Source organism: Eptatretus burgeri, chromosome 16, assembly GCF_056783735.1.
Source record: "Eptatretus burgeri isolate ZD-2024b chromosome 16, Ebu_testis_v1, whole genome shotgun sequence".
NCBI classification, from domain to species: Eukaryota; Metazoa; Chordata; class Myxini; order Myxiniformes; family Myxinidae; genus Eptatretus; species Eptatretus burgeri.
The window spans coordinates 12,014,441-12,036,824 of NC_140976.1; the positions used below are offsets into that span (position 1 = coordinate 12,014,441).

Genomic DNA, 22,384 nt, shown 5'->3' on the forward strand with positions numbered 1-22,384 from the left:
GGTTTTGGGTGGATCAGCGGGGGTCAAAAAGATCATGGCTTTGAATGGGGGAAGATATGAGATGGTGGTGAACAGCTGTTTTGAAGGTCTGGAGGGAGGAGTGGGATTGAAGAGAGTGTTGGAGTTTGTTCCAGAGCTGGGAAAAAATAGGAATGAAAGAATGAAGGCGAGCAGTGATTCTTCATTTTTGCAGTTTCACCAGAAAGGAGTTTCTGGCAGAGCTTGAGTGCCCTGAAGAAATATAGGGGGGACAGATCACAGACCGAGCAGGAGGGCCAAGGACAGAAAGGAGATGGAAGAAGACAGAAAGACCACCGACGTGCCTCCAGTGAGAGAGTGAGAGACCCAAAGACAGCTTTATCATGGGAGATACCAATGATCCTAAAAGCCTTGGTTTCCACAGCGTGGAATTGATCTGGGTGTGAGGCAGGAACACTACCACAGAGAGGGGAGCAGTTCTTCATCAGACTGTGAGTGAAAGTTTTGTAATTTGTTAGAAGTTCAGATGTGCCAAGGAAGGACTTTGTACGACGTACGATGCTCAGTCGGTGACTGGCTTTGGAGGCCAGCTTGGAGATGTTGCTTTCCCAAGAAGGTTTGTGACAGTGAGTGAGACCCAAAAGCTTGAATGAAAGGACTTCTTCAAGGGGATTGTTGATAAAGTAGATTGGGGGGGGGGTGAGGTGATTCCAGACGGTCCTTTCGGAGAGACATGGTGAGGGTGTGAGATTTGTCAGGATTGTAAGACATATTCCAAGTGTTTGACCAGCTTATTTATCTAGGTCTGCAGAGAGTGAAGAGGCTGCTGCCTGCCAATCAGTGGGATGAGAGATGGTATGGCAAAGGGTGGAGTCATCAGCAAAGAGATAAAGAGGATTTTCCAGAGAATCTAAGAGATTATTGAAGAAAACCAGAAAAAGCCCCGGGCCAAGAACACTGCCTTGAGGAACTCCAGCCTGGGCAGGAAGAGGAGATGAGAGAATTCCATTAAGATCCACGCGTTGACTGCCACAGGAGAGGAAGTCCGCGAGCCATGAGTGGAGATTGCCTTGTATACCACATGAAGAGAGTTTGGTTTGCAGTGCGGGATGCCAGACCGTATAGAAAGCTCGCAATATGTCTCGGTAGATGACTCTGATCTCATGTTTGGCATTTAGGACCTCGATCCATTGTTGGAAAATCAGAAGCAGCATGTCCAGGGAAGAGTGACCCGGTCTAAATCCAAATAGATGCTCGGAAATGAAGCCATTGGAGAAGAGGAAGGATTCGATGTCGGAATCGATAATGGATTCCATGACCATGCTGATGATTGGGAGCAGGATGATTGATCTGTAGTTGCAGGAATCTGCTTTTGCACCTTTTTATGCAGAGCGTTAATGTTTGCTGATTTCCAAGCAGAGGGCAGATAACCTTGAGGAAATGAGAGGGTGAATAGAGCAGAGAGAGCTGGAGCAAGAGCAGCAGAGCAGGTTTTTCGAACATGAGGCTGATTCCATCTGGACTGCTTGCAGAATCTGAGTCGAGGCTTGACAGCAAAATCAGCACCTTGTCGGGAGAAAAGGACAGAGTCCAGGAACAGCTGGGTGTGACTGGGTAAGATGGGTGCAGAAAGCAATGGGTTTTGGACCCAAGATTTAGAAGCAAACACAGAGTTTCGGCATTCAGCCTTTTCACGTACATTGTCAGCTGTACAGCCATTTGAGGTATGGTAGGGGATGGAGGGGGAACATACACCAGAAACGGAGTTGAACAGAAGCCACCAGGATTTGGTGGAGGGTGACAGGTTTGAGAGTTCAGACTTGAGATGAGAAAGATGGTGTTTCCTTGCTCTCCTGAGGGTAGACACACACTTGTTCCGAGGTTTGTGGAAGGAACTGAGATTGCCTTCAGTGGGATTTTCCTTTTATGAGGTGAAGGGAAATTGTTTTAGGACAATTCCCTCGCCACAAACTTCGGTGTACCATGGGAGGGAGGAAGGGGGTGACAACTGAAAACGAGATGGGATAAATCTATGTGTGAGAGAGATCAAATTTCTTTGAAAGAATTCCCAGGATCCTAACCCACGAGGCACCACAGATCACACTTTTGCAACATGACAATAATGGAGGTGATATTTCTCTGATTTGCAGGGCTGACACAGTTCAACAAAAATGAGGTGCATGATGAGAGCCAGTAACGATGGTGCCCAAAGACAAAGTAAAATGGCCACGAGCAGGGCTATCTATGAATAGGCCTTCAACCCAGGCCACATGGTCCCATTCGTCATTTTTTAGACAGAGGCCTCCTGGTCTGCCCTCTGTCTTCCTCCTCTGGAGTCTACGCCCTCCAAAAATACAGTATGATCCCAGCTTGGGTCGATTCCAGAGATGCTTTCTCTCTCTCTCTCTCTCTCTCTCTCTCTCTCTCTCTCTCTCTCTCTCTCTCTCTCTCTCTCTCTCTCTCTCTCTCTCTCTCTCTCTCTCTCTCTCTCTCTCTCTCTCTCTCTCTCTCTCTCTCTCTCTCTCTCTCTCTCTCTCTCTCTCTCTCTCTCTCTCTCTCTCTCTCTCTCTCTCTCTCTCTCTCTCTCTCTCTCTCTCTCTCTCTCTCTCTCTCTCTCTCTCTCTCTCTCTCTCTCTCTCTCTCTCTCTCTCTCTCTCTCTCTCTCTCTCTCTCTCTCTCTCTCTCTCTCTCTCTCTCTCTCTCTCTCTCTCTCTCTCTCTCTCTCTCTCTCTCTCTCTCTCTCTCTCTCCTTCTCTCCCTCTCTCCTTTTTTCCCTCTCCCCCTCCCTCCCTCTCTCCCTCTCTCCCTCTCTCCCTCTCTCCCTCTCTCCCTCTCTCCCTCTCGTGGACTCTCATGCATGATTCTCTCTCTTACACGAGCGTCTCTTGGTGGACTGTCTGGAGGAGTCCACTGGTCGAATCAGTTCTCTCATGAGCCTGCCACTGCTTGTCCTCTCTGTCTCGCATTCTCTTCCTCCTGGGCAGAGTCTTCATCTTGGGGCTCGCCCTCGGAGGAATCCCCAATAAAAAGAAATGTGCATCTTTTCCTCCAGGCTCCACAGCCCATTGTGCCGCCATGGCTGGCACACACTGGCCAGAGAGATCGTAATCAGCCTCTTCTGCGAAGTAAACGGCCTCTTTGAACGGCCTCTTATGTGCTTCTGCGATGGGAAGTCCATACCTAGCCACACGTGCAAGAACTTTTTACATATACATAATTAATTAATTTGTCTACCCTGTCTATAAATTACATATGCTGCCTCCTCAGCATCATGGGGAACAAACGACTTCCTCTGACGGATCCCTGTTATATGGCAATCTCACCGACTTAAAACGTATGGACCATACTACACTTACCACAGTCTCGCTATAGACTCCGCCCTAACCCCCCCCCCCCCGCCTTCACCATAGCAATAAGTTTGAAGTCGTCAAATAATCTTTTAGGCAGATGGCAGCTGTGATAATCTTCGCTGATCTTGTACAAGGCTTGTTGCTCTGATAAATGGAACATTACTTTCAGTCCTACCAAATCTCAGTCTCACCCTGTCACTCCGCAAGGATTGTCAAAATAATCCATGGATCTATTAAAATGGTCAGACACTGGAAGTGGTTCAGTCCCTTGCCTGACTTTATTGGCCTCACCATCAGCCATGGCCTCTCCAAGGTGTAATCAAATATCAAAGCTGTCTTCCAAAGATAGCTGCAGACTCCATTGTTGCAACTCATTCCTTCAACCCACAGCCGATGAGGTGTTTCTGTATTGCTCAAAGGAGTTCTGCTCTCTCCTTTGTGCTGGAGTGCAGCATCACAACTGATGTCCTGCAATCTGTGGAATCTGAAGCTCTCAACATATTGGCATATCATGTTATGTGTTTGAAACTCATAGACATTCGCTTTTTGCTGCCTCTCAAAATAACAGAGGATTGTGGAAGTGTTTGGTGATAATAGGTTCACAGTGGGGCCAAAATGAATGAAGAGGAAGAGATGAGACAAACAAAGGGATGTAGTTCTGTACACACGAAGCAACATGGCTAATGTTGTTCTTCACTTCACTTGATTCCCAGTCGAGCTCGCTCTATCCTCTCGTTCCTCTGACCCTCTCCTTCAGTATGCACATGTTTCTCCAGCAACCTCCTCATTATTAAATGTTCATTCCACACTTTCCACACACTTCCACTCTTTTGTTCCTCTTTTCTCCCATTTGGGGAACTGCCTTCCAGACATTATTCTGTCGCATTCTCCCCTCCACGACTTCAAGCAAGCGGTGCACTACCATTCAATGTTATCGCCAATCTTCACTCAAGGATTTCCTTTCGACACCCAATAAACCTCCCTCACCTTACCCTCTAACTTCCACTTTCCTGTGTTTCCTCCTCTCTCTTTCTCTCTCTCTCCTTTCTTGCTTTTCATTCATTTCCTTGCATGTGTCCAACTGTGGCCCTCTGTTGTCTCACTCTTCCGTGTCCCTCAATTTGGGAAGCAAATTTTATTCCCCTCGCCGAAGGATTCGGAGACGGTATTGCATTTGGGTCCGTTTGTTTCTTTGTTTGTCTGTCTGTTTGTCCGCACAGAACATTCGTGTTTTTCTCTGGTCCTGCTTTGTCAGATTGAGACAAAATGTTCACCATTGGTGCGACTACTCATGTGGAATGTTTCAATGGTAATTATGAGGTCATCGGTCATGTAGTGTGGCAGCCATCTTGGGAAAACAGAAAAACTTTGTACCTCTATCTCTGAACCGCACCAAGGAAATATGTGAAACTTGGCACATCGCAAGTACTTCTCATGGGGTATGAGGGTGATTTTTTAATGACATCATCGGTGTCCTCGTTATGATGTCATAATTGCATATGTAGAATGCCACATCCAATCAGTATGAAAATTTGGGGGGGTCATCTATGGATAAAATGGTCCACAGAAAAAAAATTAATGACATCATCGGTCACGTGATTTGGCTGCCATATTGTTGAAAAAAAAGGCTAACCACTGCTTTTAGCGGGGAAAATGGCCTTTAAATGCTTGTGTGTGTGTGTGTGTGTGCGTGCGTGCGTGCGTGCGTGCGTGCGTGCGTGCGTGCGTGCGTGCGTGCGTGCGTGCGTGCGTGCGTGCGTTGTTGAAAAAAAAAAACCTTCCAAAATCTTCTTCTCTGAAATGGCTTTGAGGCAAAACTTTACACATATGACCGCCTATCCATGAGGAACCAAAGAGTTACACATATGATGTCATAGGTTACATGGTTTGGCAGCCATATTGGATTTAACTGAAAATCTATTAAAAAAAAAATACACCACGCAAAAGAAGTCCTGGCGAGGGTTTGCAATCTCTCATTGCTCTTTTTTTGTTTGAATTGTTTTGTGTTTATTTTAACAATAAAACATTTTTTTATGCAAACCCCTCCCCCTTCCCATGCTACCCTTCAATGACCATTTCCTTTCACTTAGCAGCATCCTGAACATGTGGCAGACCCATTTTCACATCTTCACCAAATCACATTTCCTCCACTTGTCTTTTCTCAAAAATGAAAAAAAATAATCATCGCCTTACTTTGTATTTTTCAGTAAAAGAAAAAAGTCTAACGTTCTTCATTGTTTGCAGATTCACTTGATATGTTGGATACTTTTTCGGAACATCAAGCATGGCCTGTAATGGTGCAGGTGAGGTGAAAGAGCTTTTAGCCTCAGTGTGATTTTGATGACATGTTCTGCGCTCCACTAAAAATCAATCCATAATGACGTTTTCATTTTATCCATGTCCTTCCAGTTGACGTCTGCTGTTGAGTACTTGCACAGCCGAAACATTGTGCACAGGGATATAAAGGTAACAAACTACACTGCCGTAGACAGTGATACATTCTGTGTAACACTGCAATGAAAACGATATTTTGTTTGTCCAGGAATGGGATTAGGGGGGAGAGAGGGTGTAGGGGGAGAGCGGTGGAGGGGGCAGGAAAGAAGAAAATTTGTTTTGATGGGCCCTGACCAACACGGGGTGAATGCCACACATTGATCCTGTTTTGGTGCCCATTACACTGTTAATTAAACCGATAACATTGCTTCGAAAGAAAATATCAAAATTAAGTTAAATATTGTTATAGATCTAGTTGATGGGGAAAATAGGGATAGATCAGAATAGTTATTTCCTCATGTTCGTGAGAATAAGCATGATGTACTTAACTGTAATTAAAGAGGGAGTGTCGAGTAGTGTTGAGCAAGCTCTTGTCTTTCATGCCCAAATGTCTGTTTGTCAGACCCCATTTCCCCTATCTCAACACTGCGACGACGGCCATGTTCAATTTGTCTATTTATATTTTTTCCCTTCTGCTCATGGCATGTACAGACGCCCTCAACACGGTCGGATAAGTGATGCCGATCACAGATCAGATTCATGTGATGGGAGCAATGAGAACCTGTTTTTGGTCATCAGAAAATAGGAACTCCATTGCTCGTATGAAGAACTGGAATAAACCTATTAATCAGGCAGATTGGGTCCGTGCACATCAAAATCAGCGTTAAAAAGTGAATCGCCTACCGGCTTTCACTCGGCCACTTCTGACAGGCTGGTTTGCTGCAGTCGTGTGATTTTAACCGCTGATTTGCACCCAAATTAACAGGCAGACAAGGAGACATCTTGTCCCTCACCCGTCTGGCAGCGCTTCGGTCCTTGAAGACCCACGACCATTACAATATGCATTCCAGCTTGGTTAGAGTCTGTGTAAAATGTGCATTTCATTTTTATGCTTCCGCCACCAAAAGTGACTGGAGGCATTATGTTTTTGGGTTGTTCATCCATCCTTATGTACAGTCCATACGTCCGTCCGTGCAAAGTCTCTTTATCGCGATAACTTAAGAACAGCTGAAGGGACCAAAGTCAAACTTGGTGCACATATGATGTAAAGATGAACTTCCTAGATTTTGGGGTCAAAAGGTCAGTGGTAAAGTTGGAGGAAAAATTATGATACCGCGCTAACTTCTGAACCATTGATGGGGTTTTGACAAAACTTAGTATAAGTATACAGTATTATGCAAAGATGAACTGATTAGATGGTGGCATCAAAAAGTCAGTTTCCGTGAGAGGTTTTCGTTACCCTGATAACTTAAGAATGGCTGAAGGGATCGAAGTCAAACTTGGTACAAGTGTGTATAATGATGTGTGCATACACTGATTAGATTGTGGGGTCAAGAAGTCAAAAGTCATCTCAGGTAAAAATGTGATATTTGAAAACAGCTGAATGGATTTAAATCACATTGGTACAAGTATTTATCATGATGTAATGATGTGGGCTGAGACATATCTGTTGACTTTGTGACATCGAAGAGTGCCGTTCTAGTTGTATCTCTCTTCAGGACGACATTGTGAAATGTTATTGCATATTTTCTCCTTGAAAGTTTCCCATTTCTCTGATACTGATTGCGTTTCTCAGAACGTAACCCCGTCGTTAAGTGGCGCATGACTGTATATATACACATATATATATATATATATATATATATATATATATATATATATATACAAACATATACATACACATATACATATATATGTACATATACATATATACATATATATATATATATATAAATATATATTGTTACGGATTTGCGCCCGCCGGCGTGCTGACGGCCACGTAACTCGAATCGCGGCACGTCGCCCACCGGACGGACAATCCAGTCGTGACCCTCTCGGACTAACGCCGGGAACCAGTCACGGGTGGACCTTTCGGTCTCACTGCGATCGAGCCAATCGGCCCCCGCGTGGGATAGGGTTGCTCGCCAAATTCGACCTTCCTAAGTACCCACCCGGGGGGTAGACCGGGCGATCGCACCTCGCCGCAGGTCGACTTCGGACACGGGCCACTTAAGCGACCCGTTCCGTACTATCGGGATAACCGAGCGGTGTTATCGTCGGCCTCGACGGTTCGATTAATTATCGGGCGTATTCAGCCCACTACCAACCCTTTACGTGAAGCAAGATGAGGATTCAATGAGAGAAATGACGAAGCGAAGCGGGAAACAGTTCAACATAAAGCACATTTATTCGCGGCACACGGGAAGCACACAAATTCAATTCCACCAAAAGCACACAAAAAAAAGAAAACACAATTCCATTTACACAAAAAGCAAATATAAAAGCGAAGACACAATGCAGAGCTAATACCGACTACCGAGCACACGGCAACACTTATACAATTCTACTTCACAGACGGCGCCGACAACACATATTCCCAAAGCAAAAGAAAAGAGAACCACCCTCCAGGATGAGGCGGGCCTGGGGCCGAGACCGGGTCGGGCCTACCCGTCTGATGATGAGGCGCGAAGTGGCGATGGTGCCCCAACTCCGCGGGCCTCGCGGACAGTGTCTGGTAGGGGGTGGGAAGGGGGCCCCCTTGGTCGCACTATCTCAGCGCGGGGGGAAACAGGAGGGGGTTGCTGATGCTCGGGGAAAGGAGGATTTTTACTCCGTCTCGGGTCCCGCGACGAGCGTCTCCACCTCGACCAGGTCGCGCCGTCGGCCTCCCTGGTGTGCAGCTCCTGGCACCGACGCGAGCACCCCCTCGTCTGCCCTCGCCGCCGCCGCCTCTCCACAGCTCCGTCCTCTTCGCTCCGACTCCAACTCCGAACTCTTCCTCCTGCGAACTCCTTCCAACGCACACACAACCCCAACGCACACGACCACGACCACTCTTCTGACGAACGCAGCCGCTTATATAAGCCCCGTGGCTTCGCCTTTGACCCCCTGCCTTCGACCTTTCACCTCGCTCCCCATTGGCCCGAGAAAAAGTGGGCGTGAATGCATTTTGATCCATGAATTTGCATATAGCGACCGCCCTCCAACGCCCTGGAGGCGGGGCCAAATCGCCCCTTGCTCACCGATTGGACGGAACAAAAGTGGGCGTGAGTCGTTTTTGATCCGTTTTTGGAGCGGAAAATCCGTGGTTTTGTACACGCTGTTCGGCGCGCGCCCTGCACGAGTCCAATACCGGTACCCACAAGCGGCGCAAGAACGGTGGCGATGCGACGGTTGCGAGGGTTGACGGTCAAGGTCGTGGCTGTTGTGGTGAAGCGGCGCCGCGGTGGGTGGTTGATGTTGTGATGACTGTTGAGACGCGGTTGGCGGTGGTAATCATGGCGGTTGGTCCAAAATAAAGATAGTAAAAGAAAAAAAAAAACGAAGAGTCGCAGCACGCATGAATGACATTTATTCCCTCTAGACAACGGGTTTGGGCCTAACTACACATATACTTACCGAGATATCTCACCTAAGGGACCTGAATGGTGGTTTGCGAATTTGGTAACCACAACACTATATATATACATATTGTAGTTTCCGCCGGCCCGGAGAAGTCCGAGGTCGGCGGGTCCTGGTTCTTTTGGACCGAAATACACCAATGGGTAGACCACGTGGGGTAGGGTGGATTGCCAACTTCATTGGACCTAAGTACCCACGTGATCCAGCTACCGGGGTATTCCACCCTCGACGGAACTCGTACGGAAGCGAGCCGCTCAAGCGTGCTCGTTCCGTGTGCGAAGCCGAGCGGTTTTATAATCGCCGAATTCCGCCGGCCCGATTATCCTGACTCCGTTACAGTGGCAATGACTGCTCACTTTCCCCACACGCACGACACGCTCAGCCAATGAAAGAAATGACACGACGAGCTGATGTACATTCAAACAATGGGGGAATTTATTCATAATAACGGGGAAATAGGGGAGCACGCAAGAGGAGAGCTAAACCGACTATAAGAAATGCAAGTATATTCAGGCAAAACACTTATGCAATTCCTACTTGTCAGACTGGCGCCACAAACACACACACACACACACACACACCCAGACAGAAGTGGACCTCAATGGTCTTCAATGGGACCTCCAGCCCGGAGGATAGTCGGGCTGCAGTCCAGTGGTAGGCAGGCTACCTGGCCGCGTAGCGCGGCTGGACGTCCCCTACTCTGGGGCTGGTGTCGCCGTACTGGCCAGGCGCAAAGGGACAAGACGTAGGCTCTGGAGCCGGGACGAGGCCGGTCGCCGGAGAGGCCAAAGTGATGAGCCGGGAAGTGAAGAAGCGGGAGGAGAGGCCAGTACTGTCCCTGAACAATTCCAAGAGAGACGACCACAAATCTCCTCAGGACCCTGATATCCACCCCCCTCCCGCTCAGTCGAACGCTTGTCTCCTCTCCGCTCGCTCTCCCATTGGACAGGCGCGCGGTGTGTGCGGCACTCCCATCCCTCTGGGTGGAGTCTCCAGCGGAGGAGTTTTGTGGCTCCACCTACCGCTTCATCTCGATTGGTCGAGTGAGCTGCATGGCTACTCCCCGAGCTCCGCCTTCTTCACACCGGACGACCTTCTGCGCATGCGCCCTCGCATTCCTCTCATTCGCCAAAACGGGCGGCAAACCCCGCGATTGGCGAGGTGCAGGAAGCGAATGCAGGCGAGGGCGATGCGGTGTGATTGGCGGTAATCTCAGTGGCGCTGGCGGTGGTGGAAAAATGAACTAAAAGAAAACCTGACTATTATAATAAATCACAGCGCAGGAACATTTAATTACCCGTTAGACTAGGGAAAGGGCGATCTATTAAACACGTACTTACAGAGATAACTAATCTATAGGAACCTGAATGTCTGTGTGCTCATGGCTTCCAGATTCGCAACAATATATTTATATATCTATATGTGTATATATATATATATATATATATATATGTATATATATATATATATATATATATATATATATATATATGTATATATATCTATATATGTATTGTTGCGGATTTCGCGCCCGCCGGCGTGCGACGGCCACGTAACTCGAATCGCGGCACGTCGCCCACCGGACGGACAATCCAGTCGTGACCCTCTCGGACTAACGCCGGGAACCAGTCACGGGTGGACCTTTCGGTCTCACCGCGATCGAGCCAATCAGCCCCCGCGTGGGATAGGGTTGCTCGCCAAATTCGAACTACCTAAGTACCCACGCGGAGGGTAGACCGGGCGATCGCACCTCGCCGCAGGTCGACTTCGGACACGGGCCACTTAAGCGACCCGTTCCGTACTATCAGAATAACCGAGCGGTGTTATCGTCGACCTCGACGGTTTGATTAATTATCGGGCGTATTCAGCCCACTACCAACCCTTTACGTGAAGCAAGATGGGGATTCAATGGAGGAAAAGACGAAGCGAAGCGGGAGAACAGTTCAACAATAAAGCACATTTATTCGCGATGAACGGAAAGCACACAAATACAATTCCACCAAATGCACACAAAAAAAGAAAACACAATTCCATTTACACAAAAAGCAAACATAAAAGTGAAAACACAGTGCAGAGCTAATACCGACTACCGAGCACACGGCAACACTTATACAATTCTACTTCACAGACGGCGCCGACAACACATACCCAAAACCAAGGAAAAGAAATACCCTCAAGAATGAGGCGGGCCTGAGGCCGAGACCGGGTCGCACCTACCCGTCTGGTGATGAGACGCGGAGCGGCGATGGCGCCTCACTCCGCGGGCCTCGCGGACAGTGCCTCGCAGGGGGTGGGAAAAGGGGCCCCCTTGGTCGCACTATCTCAGCGCGGGGGGAAACAGGAGGGGGTTGCTGATGCTCGGGGTATAGAGGATCTTTATTATCCCTGGTGTGCGTCTCCACCTCGGCCAGGTCGCGCTGCCGGCCTTCCTCGGGCGTGCAGCTCCTGGCACCGACGCGAGCACCCCCTCGTCTGCCTTCGCCGCTGCCGCCTCTCCGCCTCTGGACTCTCCACCCTGGACTCTTCTTTGGGCTCCCCTCGTTCGACTCTCTTCAGCTTCTCCAGCTACTGCAGGCTTCAGGCTCCAGACTTCCACACTCGACTCTCCACCCTCCGACTCCTTCTCGTACTCTTCTGCTGACTGACGAACACCGTCCTTTTATCCCCCCGGAGCTTCGCCTTTTACCCCCTCCCTTCGACCTTTCACCTCGCTCCCCATTAGCCCGAGAAAAAGTGGGCGTGAAGGCTTTTTGATCCACAAATTTGCATATATCGATCGTTCTGGAGGCGGGGCCAAATCGCCCCTCGCTCACCGATTGGACGGCAAAAAGTGGGCGTGTGTCGTTTTTGATCCGTTTTTGAAGCACAAAATCCGTGATTTTGTACACGCTGTTCAACGTGCGCCCTGCACGAGTCCAACACCGGCACCCACAGCGGGGCAAGAACGGTGGCGATGCTACGGTTGCGAGGTGTGACGTGAAGGTCGTGGCGGTTGTGGTGAAGCGGCGGTTGTGGTCGGTGGTTGATGTTGTGGTTGTGATCATGGCGGTTGGTCCAAAATAAAGAGAGTAAAAGAAAAACGGCTATCCTGAAGAGTCGCAGCTCGCATAAATGACATGTATTCCCACTAGACAACGGGTTTGGGCCTAACTACACATGCACTTACCGAGATACCTCACCTAAGGGACCTGAATGGTGGTTTGCGAATTTGGTAACCACAACACTACCCCCTTCCCTTTTTACAGACTCGTCCCGAGTCGTCAAATTTTCGTGTGCCATCATGTGTAGTTTTCCCCTAGTACATTTTACCTACGGATCCCTGAGTGCGACATTCATGGTATTCGTGTCCCCAAAATAAATAACCTGAGGGCTGCGTAACTATCTAAACAAACTCACTCACACGGACGACTTAAATAAAATTGCCGGCGCTAGACAGACATGCCGGGGAGCGCACTCATATTTACAGTACATCTTAACCTTAACTTACAAATTTTACACTAAACCATGGCCCAGGATCATTGAACTCTGCAAAAGAAAGCAGTTAGCAGGGAGCCAGGCTGCCCGCATGCAGTCTCTGGCTCAAAACAATGCAGGTGACAGGGAACGTGGCTGGCTGCTCACACGCAGTCCAAGGCCTTCCCTTTTGAACTGAACTCAGTGAACCACAACGGTGCTTGGGCTGCACAACGCAGTCTCCGTGCCAGCTCAAGTGGCACACGCAATGAACACAACGAATGGATGCATGAACGGTTTGAACTGAATGCAGTGAACCACAACGGTGCATGGGCTGCACAACGCAGTCTCCGTGCCAGCTCAAGTGGCACACGCAATGAGCACAACGAATGAATGGATGAATGGATGGACGCAAAACACGGTGCACGGGCTGCCACTGCAGGCCCGTGTTGTAGCTGCCAACAGGGCAGTTCTCGCAGCTTGCAAACTGTTGCCTTGATCCTGGCGCACATGGAAATGAACAGGGGGGGGCAAAGCAAAATTGAACGGGGCTGGTGAACGTGGGCAGTGGGCATGGCATGGCAAAGGTGAGCAGGCAAACACAGCCCGCAGAAGAAGGCCGCTGCAGGCAAACACAGCCCGCAGAAGAAGGCCGCTGCAGGCAAACACAGCCCGCAGAAGAAGGCCGCTGCAGGCAAACACAGCCCGCAGAAGAAGGCCGCTGCAGGCAAACACAGCCCGCAGAAGAAGACCGTTGCAGGCAAACACAGCCGGCAGATGAACTGGCCGGCACAGGCCTCGAAGAAAAACAGCCAGCAGATGAACTGGCCGGCACAGGCCTCGAAGAAAAACAGCCAGCAGATGAACTGGCCGGCACAGGCCTTGCAGCACACAGCTGCCGATGAACTTGGCCGGCCTCCGCCTTGAAGCAAAACACGGCCAGCCGATGAAGTTGGCCAGCCTTTGCCGTTCAATGGAGGTTGGTGGAGGGAGTGCGGTGGTGCTGGCCACTTGGAAGGCGGGCTCGGACCTACCTACCTGTCTCCCTCCCAACCTATCGCCTTTGCCTGTCACTGTACATACCCACTCCCTTAATTTGTCAAACCCCAATTTAGCCCCAACTTATTTTTTTGTTGTTTTTTTTTTTTTCTTACTTCCCCACTATAAATCGTCCCCTAACCCCCTTTATCGTCTTTGTTCGGCTAACCTATCCTGTCACCTAGCCTACTCCCAACCCCTACGTTCCCTTCCCGGAGGGGAATAAGGGAGAGCTAGCGTCCTGTGTCGAGGCCCAACGAAGCCTCAGAATGGCCTCCCCAGAGTTCGGCGATCTAACCCAAAGTGGGTCCAGCGGCCCACAACGACAGCGAGGGGATGGATGGTGTGGAGGGGTACATCTCCTAATCTACCCTAACCATTTAACTGTTAAACTACCCCGGGGCTTTCAACAAGCGCCTCTCGCTTAAACTATTGGTTCTATAAACCCAGATTCCCGTCGCCTGTGTTGGTGTCCTCACAATTTCGGGCCTCGCCCCCCAATTTTCGCTCCGTGCCCTCACACGGTCTCCTGGCTGGGACACGTGGCTCCCTTTGGCAGGCACGACCCTCTGCCAATTCTCCCGCTATGGCACCCCCGGGCACTACACTGCCTCCGAGCCTACCAGCTCCCTAACACCGGGGAGTGCCCCCCATGGCACCTCCCCTGAAACGCACACGTGGCAGGCCGGCCTCCCGGGCCCCTTTCCGAGGGTCACCCGTGCCCACAACACTGCCCACGCGGCTAATGGCGCCCCGGGCCCCCGCACCAAGCAGGCGCACCCGTGCCCACTACGCTATCCCGGCCCCCATGGGCCCATGGCCTACCGCGGCCGACTAGCCTGGTGCCCGGGGTACCCACTCAGCGATACTCACCTTTCGCAGCCACGCTCCCAAGCCCGTCAACAGGGCTCCTGCACCCCTCCAAATGGGTCTCGAGCCTACTTTCCCACCAACAACAAAACGACCTCCATTTTTCAATTTGACTAACCCAGCTAACTCACTCTACACTGACCCCGGGGTCCCTTGGGCGGGAGTCACTCCTCCCCCCAATCACTCATCGCACCATGCATTCCCCATTCGCTCCATACACACAGACCCGCTGGCCTCACTCACTCAACAAGTACTCACCTCACAACTCACCAACAACTCTTCAACACACACACCGCTGAACTCTGCCATCCTTCTAACTACATCCCCTAACTAACTGGTGCTCCCACGTCGTCCCTTAAACTAGTAGCACGTTCCTTTTAACACTACGTAGCTAAGCTACGTCCCCTCTACACATCCACAAGTCTGTCACTGTCCTCAAATGTCCCATTTTATTTCCCAACCTAAATCTGGCTACAATCCCTCTAACTAATCCATTCCACGGACTCCATGAGGACTTACCCCTGCCCCATGAAGTCGGTCTAACTAAGCTAACCCTTCCCCCTAACTAGTTTCCATCCTGTGCCCAGGCCAAGGGGGTCTTTCACCCCTTGCCCAGGAATCCTGTGTACCCGAAAGTGAGGCTTGTTCTTTTTTTATTTCTTTTTTTCTTTACATGCGCAGCGCCAGCGCGGCAACTCAGAGCTCGCGCACTTTGCACCTGCCCGTGACGTCATGCAGCTGCACGTGTTCCTCGTCCCTCCTTGGACGGGACCATCCGGCAGAGATACCCCTCCTGCCGGATTCCAACCCCACGTGCAGCCATGGCGTCACCGTGCGCAAAAAAAAACACAAGCCCCACGTCTCGAGGGGTTCCCCACGCGAACACATGTGCTTTGCCCGTTGGAGCTTAACACACACGATCGCGTGGAGAACCCGTCCGGTCCAAATCCATTTACCTGCCTAAACTTTGTCCGTCCGTGGGATCGGCAAATCCACCGCGTGCGTTTCCGGACCGGGACTTCACTCTCGCAAGCGAGCACGTGGTGGTCTCGTGCGTTGCACAGCACGAACCGCGTGCTCACTGCTGGGTGAACCCGGCACGGTCCTCGAAACAACTACAGCCGCTACTCGGCTTTCTTTCTTCTCATGTCGCCTTCGTCGTCGCCATTCAACCCACGCACACCTGCGTGTTACGACGCACACAGTCCACTCCATCACATTCACACCGGGAGACGCGGCTGCGTGCTCCCGCATGCCAACCGACATCTCCCTCACATACCGCTCTCTCACACACACGGTCTCCCTTGCATTCGGCCGTTCACTCACGTTTGCCATTTTCCTCACACAAACCATACCACTTACACACGCGGGGGCACTCGCCCGCGGTGCCTCACTCATACACCGTGCCTCACTCACACACGCGGGGGAACTCACCCGCGGTGCCTCATCCACACTCCGTGCCTCATCCACACACGCGGGGGCACTCACCCGCGGTGCCTCACTCATACACGCGGGGGCACTCAACCGCGGTGCCTCATCCACACTGGCCGTTTCACTCACACACACGGCCTCTCTCACACACGGTGCCCCATCCACACCCGGCGTGCTGGGAAGCACGCACTCTGGCACCATCGCCACCACACCACTCACACACGGGGTCGCTTCCACACACGGGGACGCACTCACACCTTGCACCACACACACAGGGACAACCATACTGGGGATTCGTGTCCCCACAAGGGTCTCCGGGGCCTCTATACCCCCCAAGCTCTCCGTGCACCCGTCCACAGCACTCGTCCCCTCAACCTCGCAAAGCACGACCGAACTCACCTGGTCGTGACTCGCCTCAAGGGGGCATACTCCCTCCCCTCGTTCCTGGAGGAGGCCATCCAGGTGCTCGCACTGGGTCTCGACCCAGTCCGCCAGCTCAACCCCATTGTCCTCCACTACCTCCGTGTGTGCGTGCGCGTCACTTACCCCGTCTTCCTCGTGTAGTCTTCCCTCTATCGTTCCCATTTCCCGTGTCTCTGCCAACTCTTCACCCTTTACCTCCCTTGTCTCAACTATTATTTCTGTTGTCGTCACCTCGTGTCTCGTCTCACACGTTTTGGTCTCCCCATTTAATTTTTCCCTTTCGGTCATCGTCACGACCCTCGCCCAACACGTTCCACGAATTATTTTTTCACCCGCCTCCACCGCGGGCCTGTCAGCCGTTGCACACCCACCCAGCTCGTTTGCTCCCACACGTGAAGTCGCCATTCCCAGCTCCCTGGTCACGGCCTTCATGCCCGCCTGCAGGCATCGGCCCATGTTCTGCGTCTCACCCCGCAGCTCTTTCATGTTTGTTTCCATTCCGTTCATTTTTGTATCCATCTTTTCGTTTATTTGTTGTGTATTCGCATCCATCGTCGTTTTCACTTCATTCATTTGCTTGTTCATGTCTTTCATTTCGTTTTTCATTTCATTTGTGTTTGCATCCATTTTTTCGATCATTTTCGCATTCATCTTTTCGTTCATTGCCGCCAGCATGGCGCATAGCTGGGCCATGTTGGATGCACTCAGCTGAGCCGTTTCGGCAAGGGTTGGGGAAGGGTCTTGGTGGAGAGGGTGGAGGTGTCATACACCGCGGCCGCTGCCGCACCCACCTCGGGCCCTGGGTTCAGTTGGGCGAGTCCGTGTTCCTGCACAATCAACATTTCCTGCTCGGGGATTCCATCCTGGACCATGGACTCTACATTATTACACATATACATTTCTAATACCCCCGGCTCCCGCTCGCCTTGAGACGCCATCTTGCTTCTCGTGAAGGGTTAATTTGCTCGCTCGTAATTTGGAGGGAATTGGGGTTCGCTTCTCTCACCCCTGGACCGATTCCCGTAAATTTAGCCGGAGACAGGAGAGCCCGTTTTCCTGTTCTCCGATACCAGTGCCGCGAGGAGGGCGATGAATTTGTATCGCACGACCTGACACCAGTGTTGCGGATTTCGCGCCCGCCGGCGTGCGACGGCCACGTAACTCGAATCGCGGCACGTCGCCCACCGGACGGACAATCCAGTCGTGACCCTCTCGGACTAACGCCGGGAACCAGTCACGGGTGGACCTTTCGGTCTCACCGCGATCGAGCCAATCAGCCCCCGCGTGGGATAGGGTTGCTCGCCAAATTCGAACTACCTAAGTACCCACGCGGAGGGTAGACCGGGCGATCGCACCTCGCCGCAGGTCGACTTCGGACACGGGCCACTTAAGCGACCCGTTCCGTACTATCAGAATAACCGAGCGGTGTTATCGTCGACCTCGACGGTTCGATTAATTATCGGGCGTATTCAGCCCACTACCAACCCTTTACGTGAAGCAAGATGGGGATTCAATGGAGGAAAAGACGAAGCGAAGCGGGAGAACAGTTCAACAATAAAGCACATTTATTCGCGACGAACGGAAAGCACACAAATACAATTCCACCAAATGCACACAAAAAAAAGAAAACACAATTCCATTTACACAAAAAGCAAACATAAAAGTGAAAACACAGTGCAGAGCTAATACCGACTACCGAGCACACGGCAACACTTATACAATTCTACTTCACAGACGGCGCCGACAACACATACCCAAAACCAAGGAAAAGAAATACCCTCAAGAATGAGGCGGGCCTGAGGCCGAGACCGGGTCGCGCCTACCCGTCTGGTGATGAGACGCGGAGCGGCGATGGCGCCTCACTCCGCGGGCCTCGCGGACAGTGCCTCGCAGGGGGTGGGAAAAGGGGCCCCCTTGGTCGCACTATCTCAGCGCGGGGGGAAACAGGAGGGGGTTGCTGATGCTCGGGGTATAGAGGATCTTTATTATCCCTGGTGTGCGTCTCCACCTCGGCCAGGTCGCGCTGCCGGCCTTCCTCGGGCGTGCAGCTCCTGGCACCGACGCGAGCACCCCCTCGTCTGCCTTCGCCGCTGCCGCCTCTCCGCCTCTGGACTCTCCACCCTGGACTCTTCTTTGGGCTCCCCTCGTTCGACTCTCTTCAGCTTCTCCAGCTACTGCAGGCTTCGGGCTCCAGACTTCCACACTCGACTCTCCACCCTCCGACTCCTTCTCGTACTCTTCTGCTGACTGACGAACACCGTCCTTTTATCCCCCCGTAGCTTCGCCTTTTACCCCCTCCCTTCGACCTTTCACCTCGCTCCCCATTGGCCCGAGAAAAAGTGGGCGTGAAGGCTTTTTGATCCACAAATTTGCATATATCGATCGTTCTGGAGGCGGGGCCAAATCGCCCCTCGCTCACCGATTGGACGGCAAAAAGTGGGCGTGTGTCGTTTTTGATCCGTTTTTGAAGCACAAAATCCGTGATTTTGTACACGCTGTTCAACGTGCGCCCTGCACGAGTCCAACACCGGCACCCACAGCGGGGCAAGAACGGTGGCGATGCTACGGTTGCGAGGTGTGACGTGAAGGTCGTGGCGGTTGTGGTGAAGCGGCGGTTGTGGTCGGTGGTTGATGTTGTGGTTGTGATCATGGCGGTTGGTCCAAAATAAAGATAGTAAAAGAAAAACGGCTATCCTGAAGAGTCGCAGCTCGCATAAATGACATGTATTCCCACTAGACAACGGGTTTGGGCCTAACTACACATGCACTTACCGAGATACCTCACCTAAGGGACCTGAATGGTGGTTTGCGAATTTGGTAACCACAACAGTATATATATATATATATATATATATATATATATATATATATATATATATATATATATATATATATGTATATATATCTATATATGTATATATATATATATATATATATATATATATATATATATATATATATATATATATATATGTATATATATCTATATATGTATATATATTGTTACGGATTCGCGCCCGCCGGCGTGCTGACGGCCACGTAACTCGAATCGCGGCACGTCGCCCACCGGACGGACAATCCAGTCGTGACCCTCTCGGACTAACGCCGGGAACCAGTCACGGGTGGACCTTTCGGTCTCACCGCGATCGAGCCAATCAGCCCCCGCGTGGGATAGGGTTGCTCGCCAAATTCGACCTACCTAAGTACCCACACGGAGGGTAGACCGGGCGGTCGCACCTCGCCGCAGGTCGACTTCGGACACGGGCCACTTAAGCGACCCGTTCCGTACTATCGGGATAACCGAGCGGTGTTATTCGTCGACCTCGACGGTTCGATTAATTATCGGGCGTATTCAGCCCACTACCAACCCTTTACGTGAAGCAAGATGAGGTTCAATGAAAGAAATGACGAAGCGAAGCGGGAAACAGTTCAACACAAAGCACATTTATTCGCGATGAACGGAAAGCACACATATTCAATTCCACCAAAAGCACATAGAAAAGGAAAGAAACACAATGCAATTCCACCAAAAGCACATAGAAGGAAAAGAAACACAATGCGACAATGCAGATCTAATACCGATTACGCGAGCACACGGCAACACTTATACAATTTTACTTCACAGACGGCGCCGACAACACATACCCAAAACCAAGAAAAAGAATACCCTCAAGGATGAGGCGGGCCTGAGGCCGAGACCGGGTCGGGCCTACCCGTCTGGTGATGAGACGCGGAGCGGCGATGGTGCCTCAACTCCGCGGGCCTCGCGGGCAGTGTCTGGTAGGGGGTGGGAAAGGGGCCCCCTTGGTCGCACTATCTCAGCGCGGGGGGAAACAGGAGGGGGTTGCTGATGCTCGGGGTATAGAGGATTTCCACTCTGCCTCGAGTCCCGCGACGAGCGTTTCCACCTCGACCAGGTCGCGCCGTCGGCCTCCCTGGTGTGCAGCTCCCTGCACGACGCGAGCACCCCCTCGTCTGCCCTCGCCGCCTCTCCACAGCTCCGTCCCCTTTTGCTCCGACTCCAACGCACACGACGACGACCAACTCCTTCTTGCTTCTTCTTCCCAACTCCACCGCCCGCGAAGTCTTCACTCTCTATTATTTGACTGACGAACGCGGTCGCTTATATAAGCCCCGTGGCTTCGCTCTCTCATCTTTGACCCCCTGCCTTCGACCTTTCACCTCGCTCCCCATTGGCTCGAGAAAAAGTGGGCGTGAATGCTTTTTGATCCATAAATTTGCATATAGCGATCGCCCTCCAACGCCCTGGAGGCGGGGCCAAATCGCCCCTCGCTCACCGATTGGACGGAACAAAAGTGGGCGTGTGTCGTTTTTGATCCGTTTTTGAAGTGGAAAATCCGTGGTTTTGTACACGCTGTTCGGCGCGCGCCCTGCACGAGTCCAACACCGGTACCCACAAGCGGCGCAAGAACGGTGGCGATGCGACGGTTGCGAGGTGTGACGTGAAGCGGCGCCGTGGTGGGTGGTTGATGTTGTGGTTGGTGGCGGTAACAATGGCGGTTGGTCCAAAATAAAGATAGTAAAAGAAAAACGGCTATCCTGAAGAGTCGCAGCACGCATGAATAACATTTATTCCCACTAGACAACGGGTTTGGGCCTAACTACACATATACTTACGGAGATATCTCACCTAAGGGACCTGAATGGTGGTTTGCGAATTTGGTAACCACAACACTACCCCCTCCCCTTTTTACAGACTCGTCCCGAGTCGTCAAATTTTTCGTGTGCCATCATGTGTAGTTTTCCCCTAGTACATTTTACCTACGGATCCCTGAGTGCGACATTCATGGTATTCGTGTCCCCAAAATAAATAACCTGAGGGCTGCGTAACTACCTAAACAAACTCACTCACACGGACGACTTAAATAAAATTGCCGGCGCTAGGACAGACATGCCGGGGGCGCACTCATATTTACAGTACATCTTAACCTTAACTTACAAATTTTACACTAAACCATGGCCCAGGATCTCTGAACTCTGCAAAAGAAAACAGTTAGCAGGGAGCCAGGCTGCTCGCATGCAGTCTCTGGCTCAAAACAATGCAGGTGACAGGGAACGTGGCTGGCTGCTCACACGCAGTCCAAGGCCTTCCTTTTTGAACTGAACGCAGTGAACCACAACGGTGCATGGGCTGCACAAACGCAGTCTCCGTGCCAGCTCAAGTGGCACACGCAATGAACACAACGGATAGATGGATGGACACAAACACGGTGCACGGGCCGCCACTGCAGGCCCGTGTTGTAGCTGCCAACAGGGCAGTTCTCGCAGCTTGCAAACTGTTGCCTTGATCCTGGCGCACATGGCAATGAACAGGGGGGGGGGGGGCAAATCAAAATTGAACGGGGGCTGGTGAACGTGGGCAGTGGGAATGGCATGGCAAAGGCAGCAGGCAAACACAGCTCGCAGATGAACTGGCCGGCACAGGCCTTGAAGAAAAACAGCCAGCAGATGAACTGGCCGGTACAGGCCTTGCAGCACAACAACAGCTGCCGATGAAGTTAGCCGGCCTCTGCCTTGCAGCAAAACACGGCCAGCCGATGAAGTTGGCCAGCCTTTGCCGTTCAGTGGAGGTTGGTGGAGGGAGTGCGGTGGTGCTGGCCACTTGGAAGGCGGGCTCGGACCTACCTACCTGTCTCCCTCCCAACCTATCGCCTTTGCCTGTCACTGTACATACCTACTCCCTTAATTTGTCAAACCCCAATTTAGCCCCAACTTATTTTTTTTTTGTTGTTTTTATTTTTACTCCCCCACTATAAATCGTCCCCTAACCCCCTTTATCGTCCTTGTTCGGCTAACCTATCCTGTCACCTAGCCTACTCCCAACCCCTACGTTCCCTTCCCGGAGGGGAACAAGGGAGAGCTAGCGTCCTGTGTCGAGGCCCAACTCAAGCCTCAGAATGGCCTCCCCAGAGTTCGGCGATCTA

The 22,384-nt window shown here is 51.3% G+C and overlaps 1 protein-coding gene across 1 annotated transcript in view; it reads left to right on the forward strand.

Annotated features, from left to right (window-relative positions):
- LOC147010523 (uncharacterized) overlaps positions 1 to 22,384 on the forward strand; it is a 119,032-nt gene that overhangs the window by 41,456 nt on the left and 55,192 nt on the right. The window contains exons 16-17 of the mRNA XM_085860383.1: positions 5,574 to 5,632; positions 5,739 to 5,795. Of these exons, the coding sequence (XP_085716509.1) occupies positions 5,574 to 5,632; positions 5,739 to 5,795 (116 nt within the window). The remainder of the gene's footprint in view (positions 1 to 5,573; positions 5,633 to 5,738; positions 5,796 to 22,384) is intronic.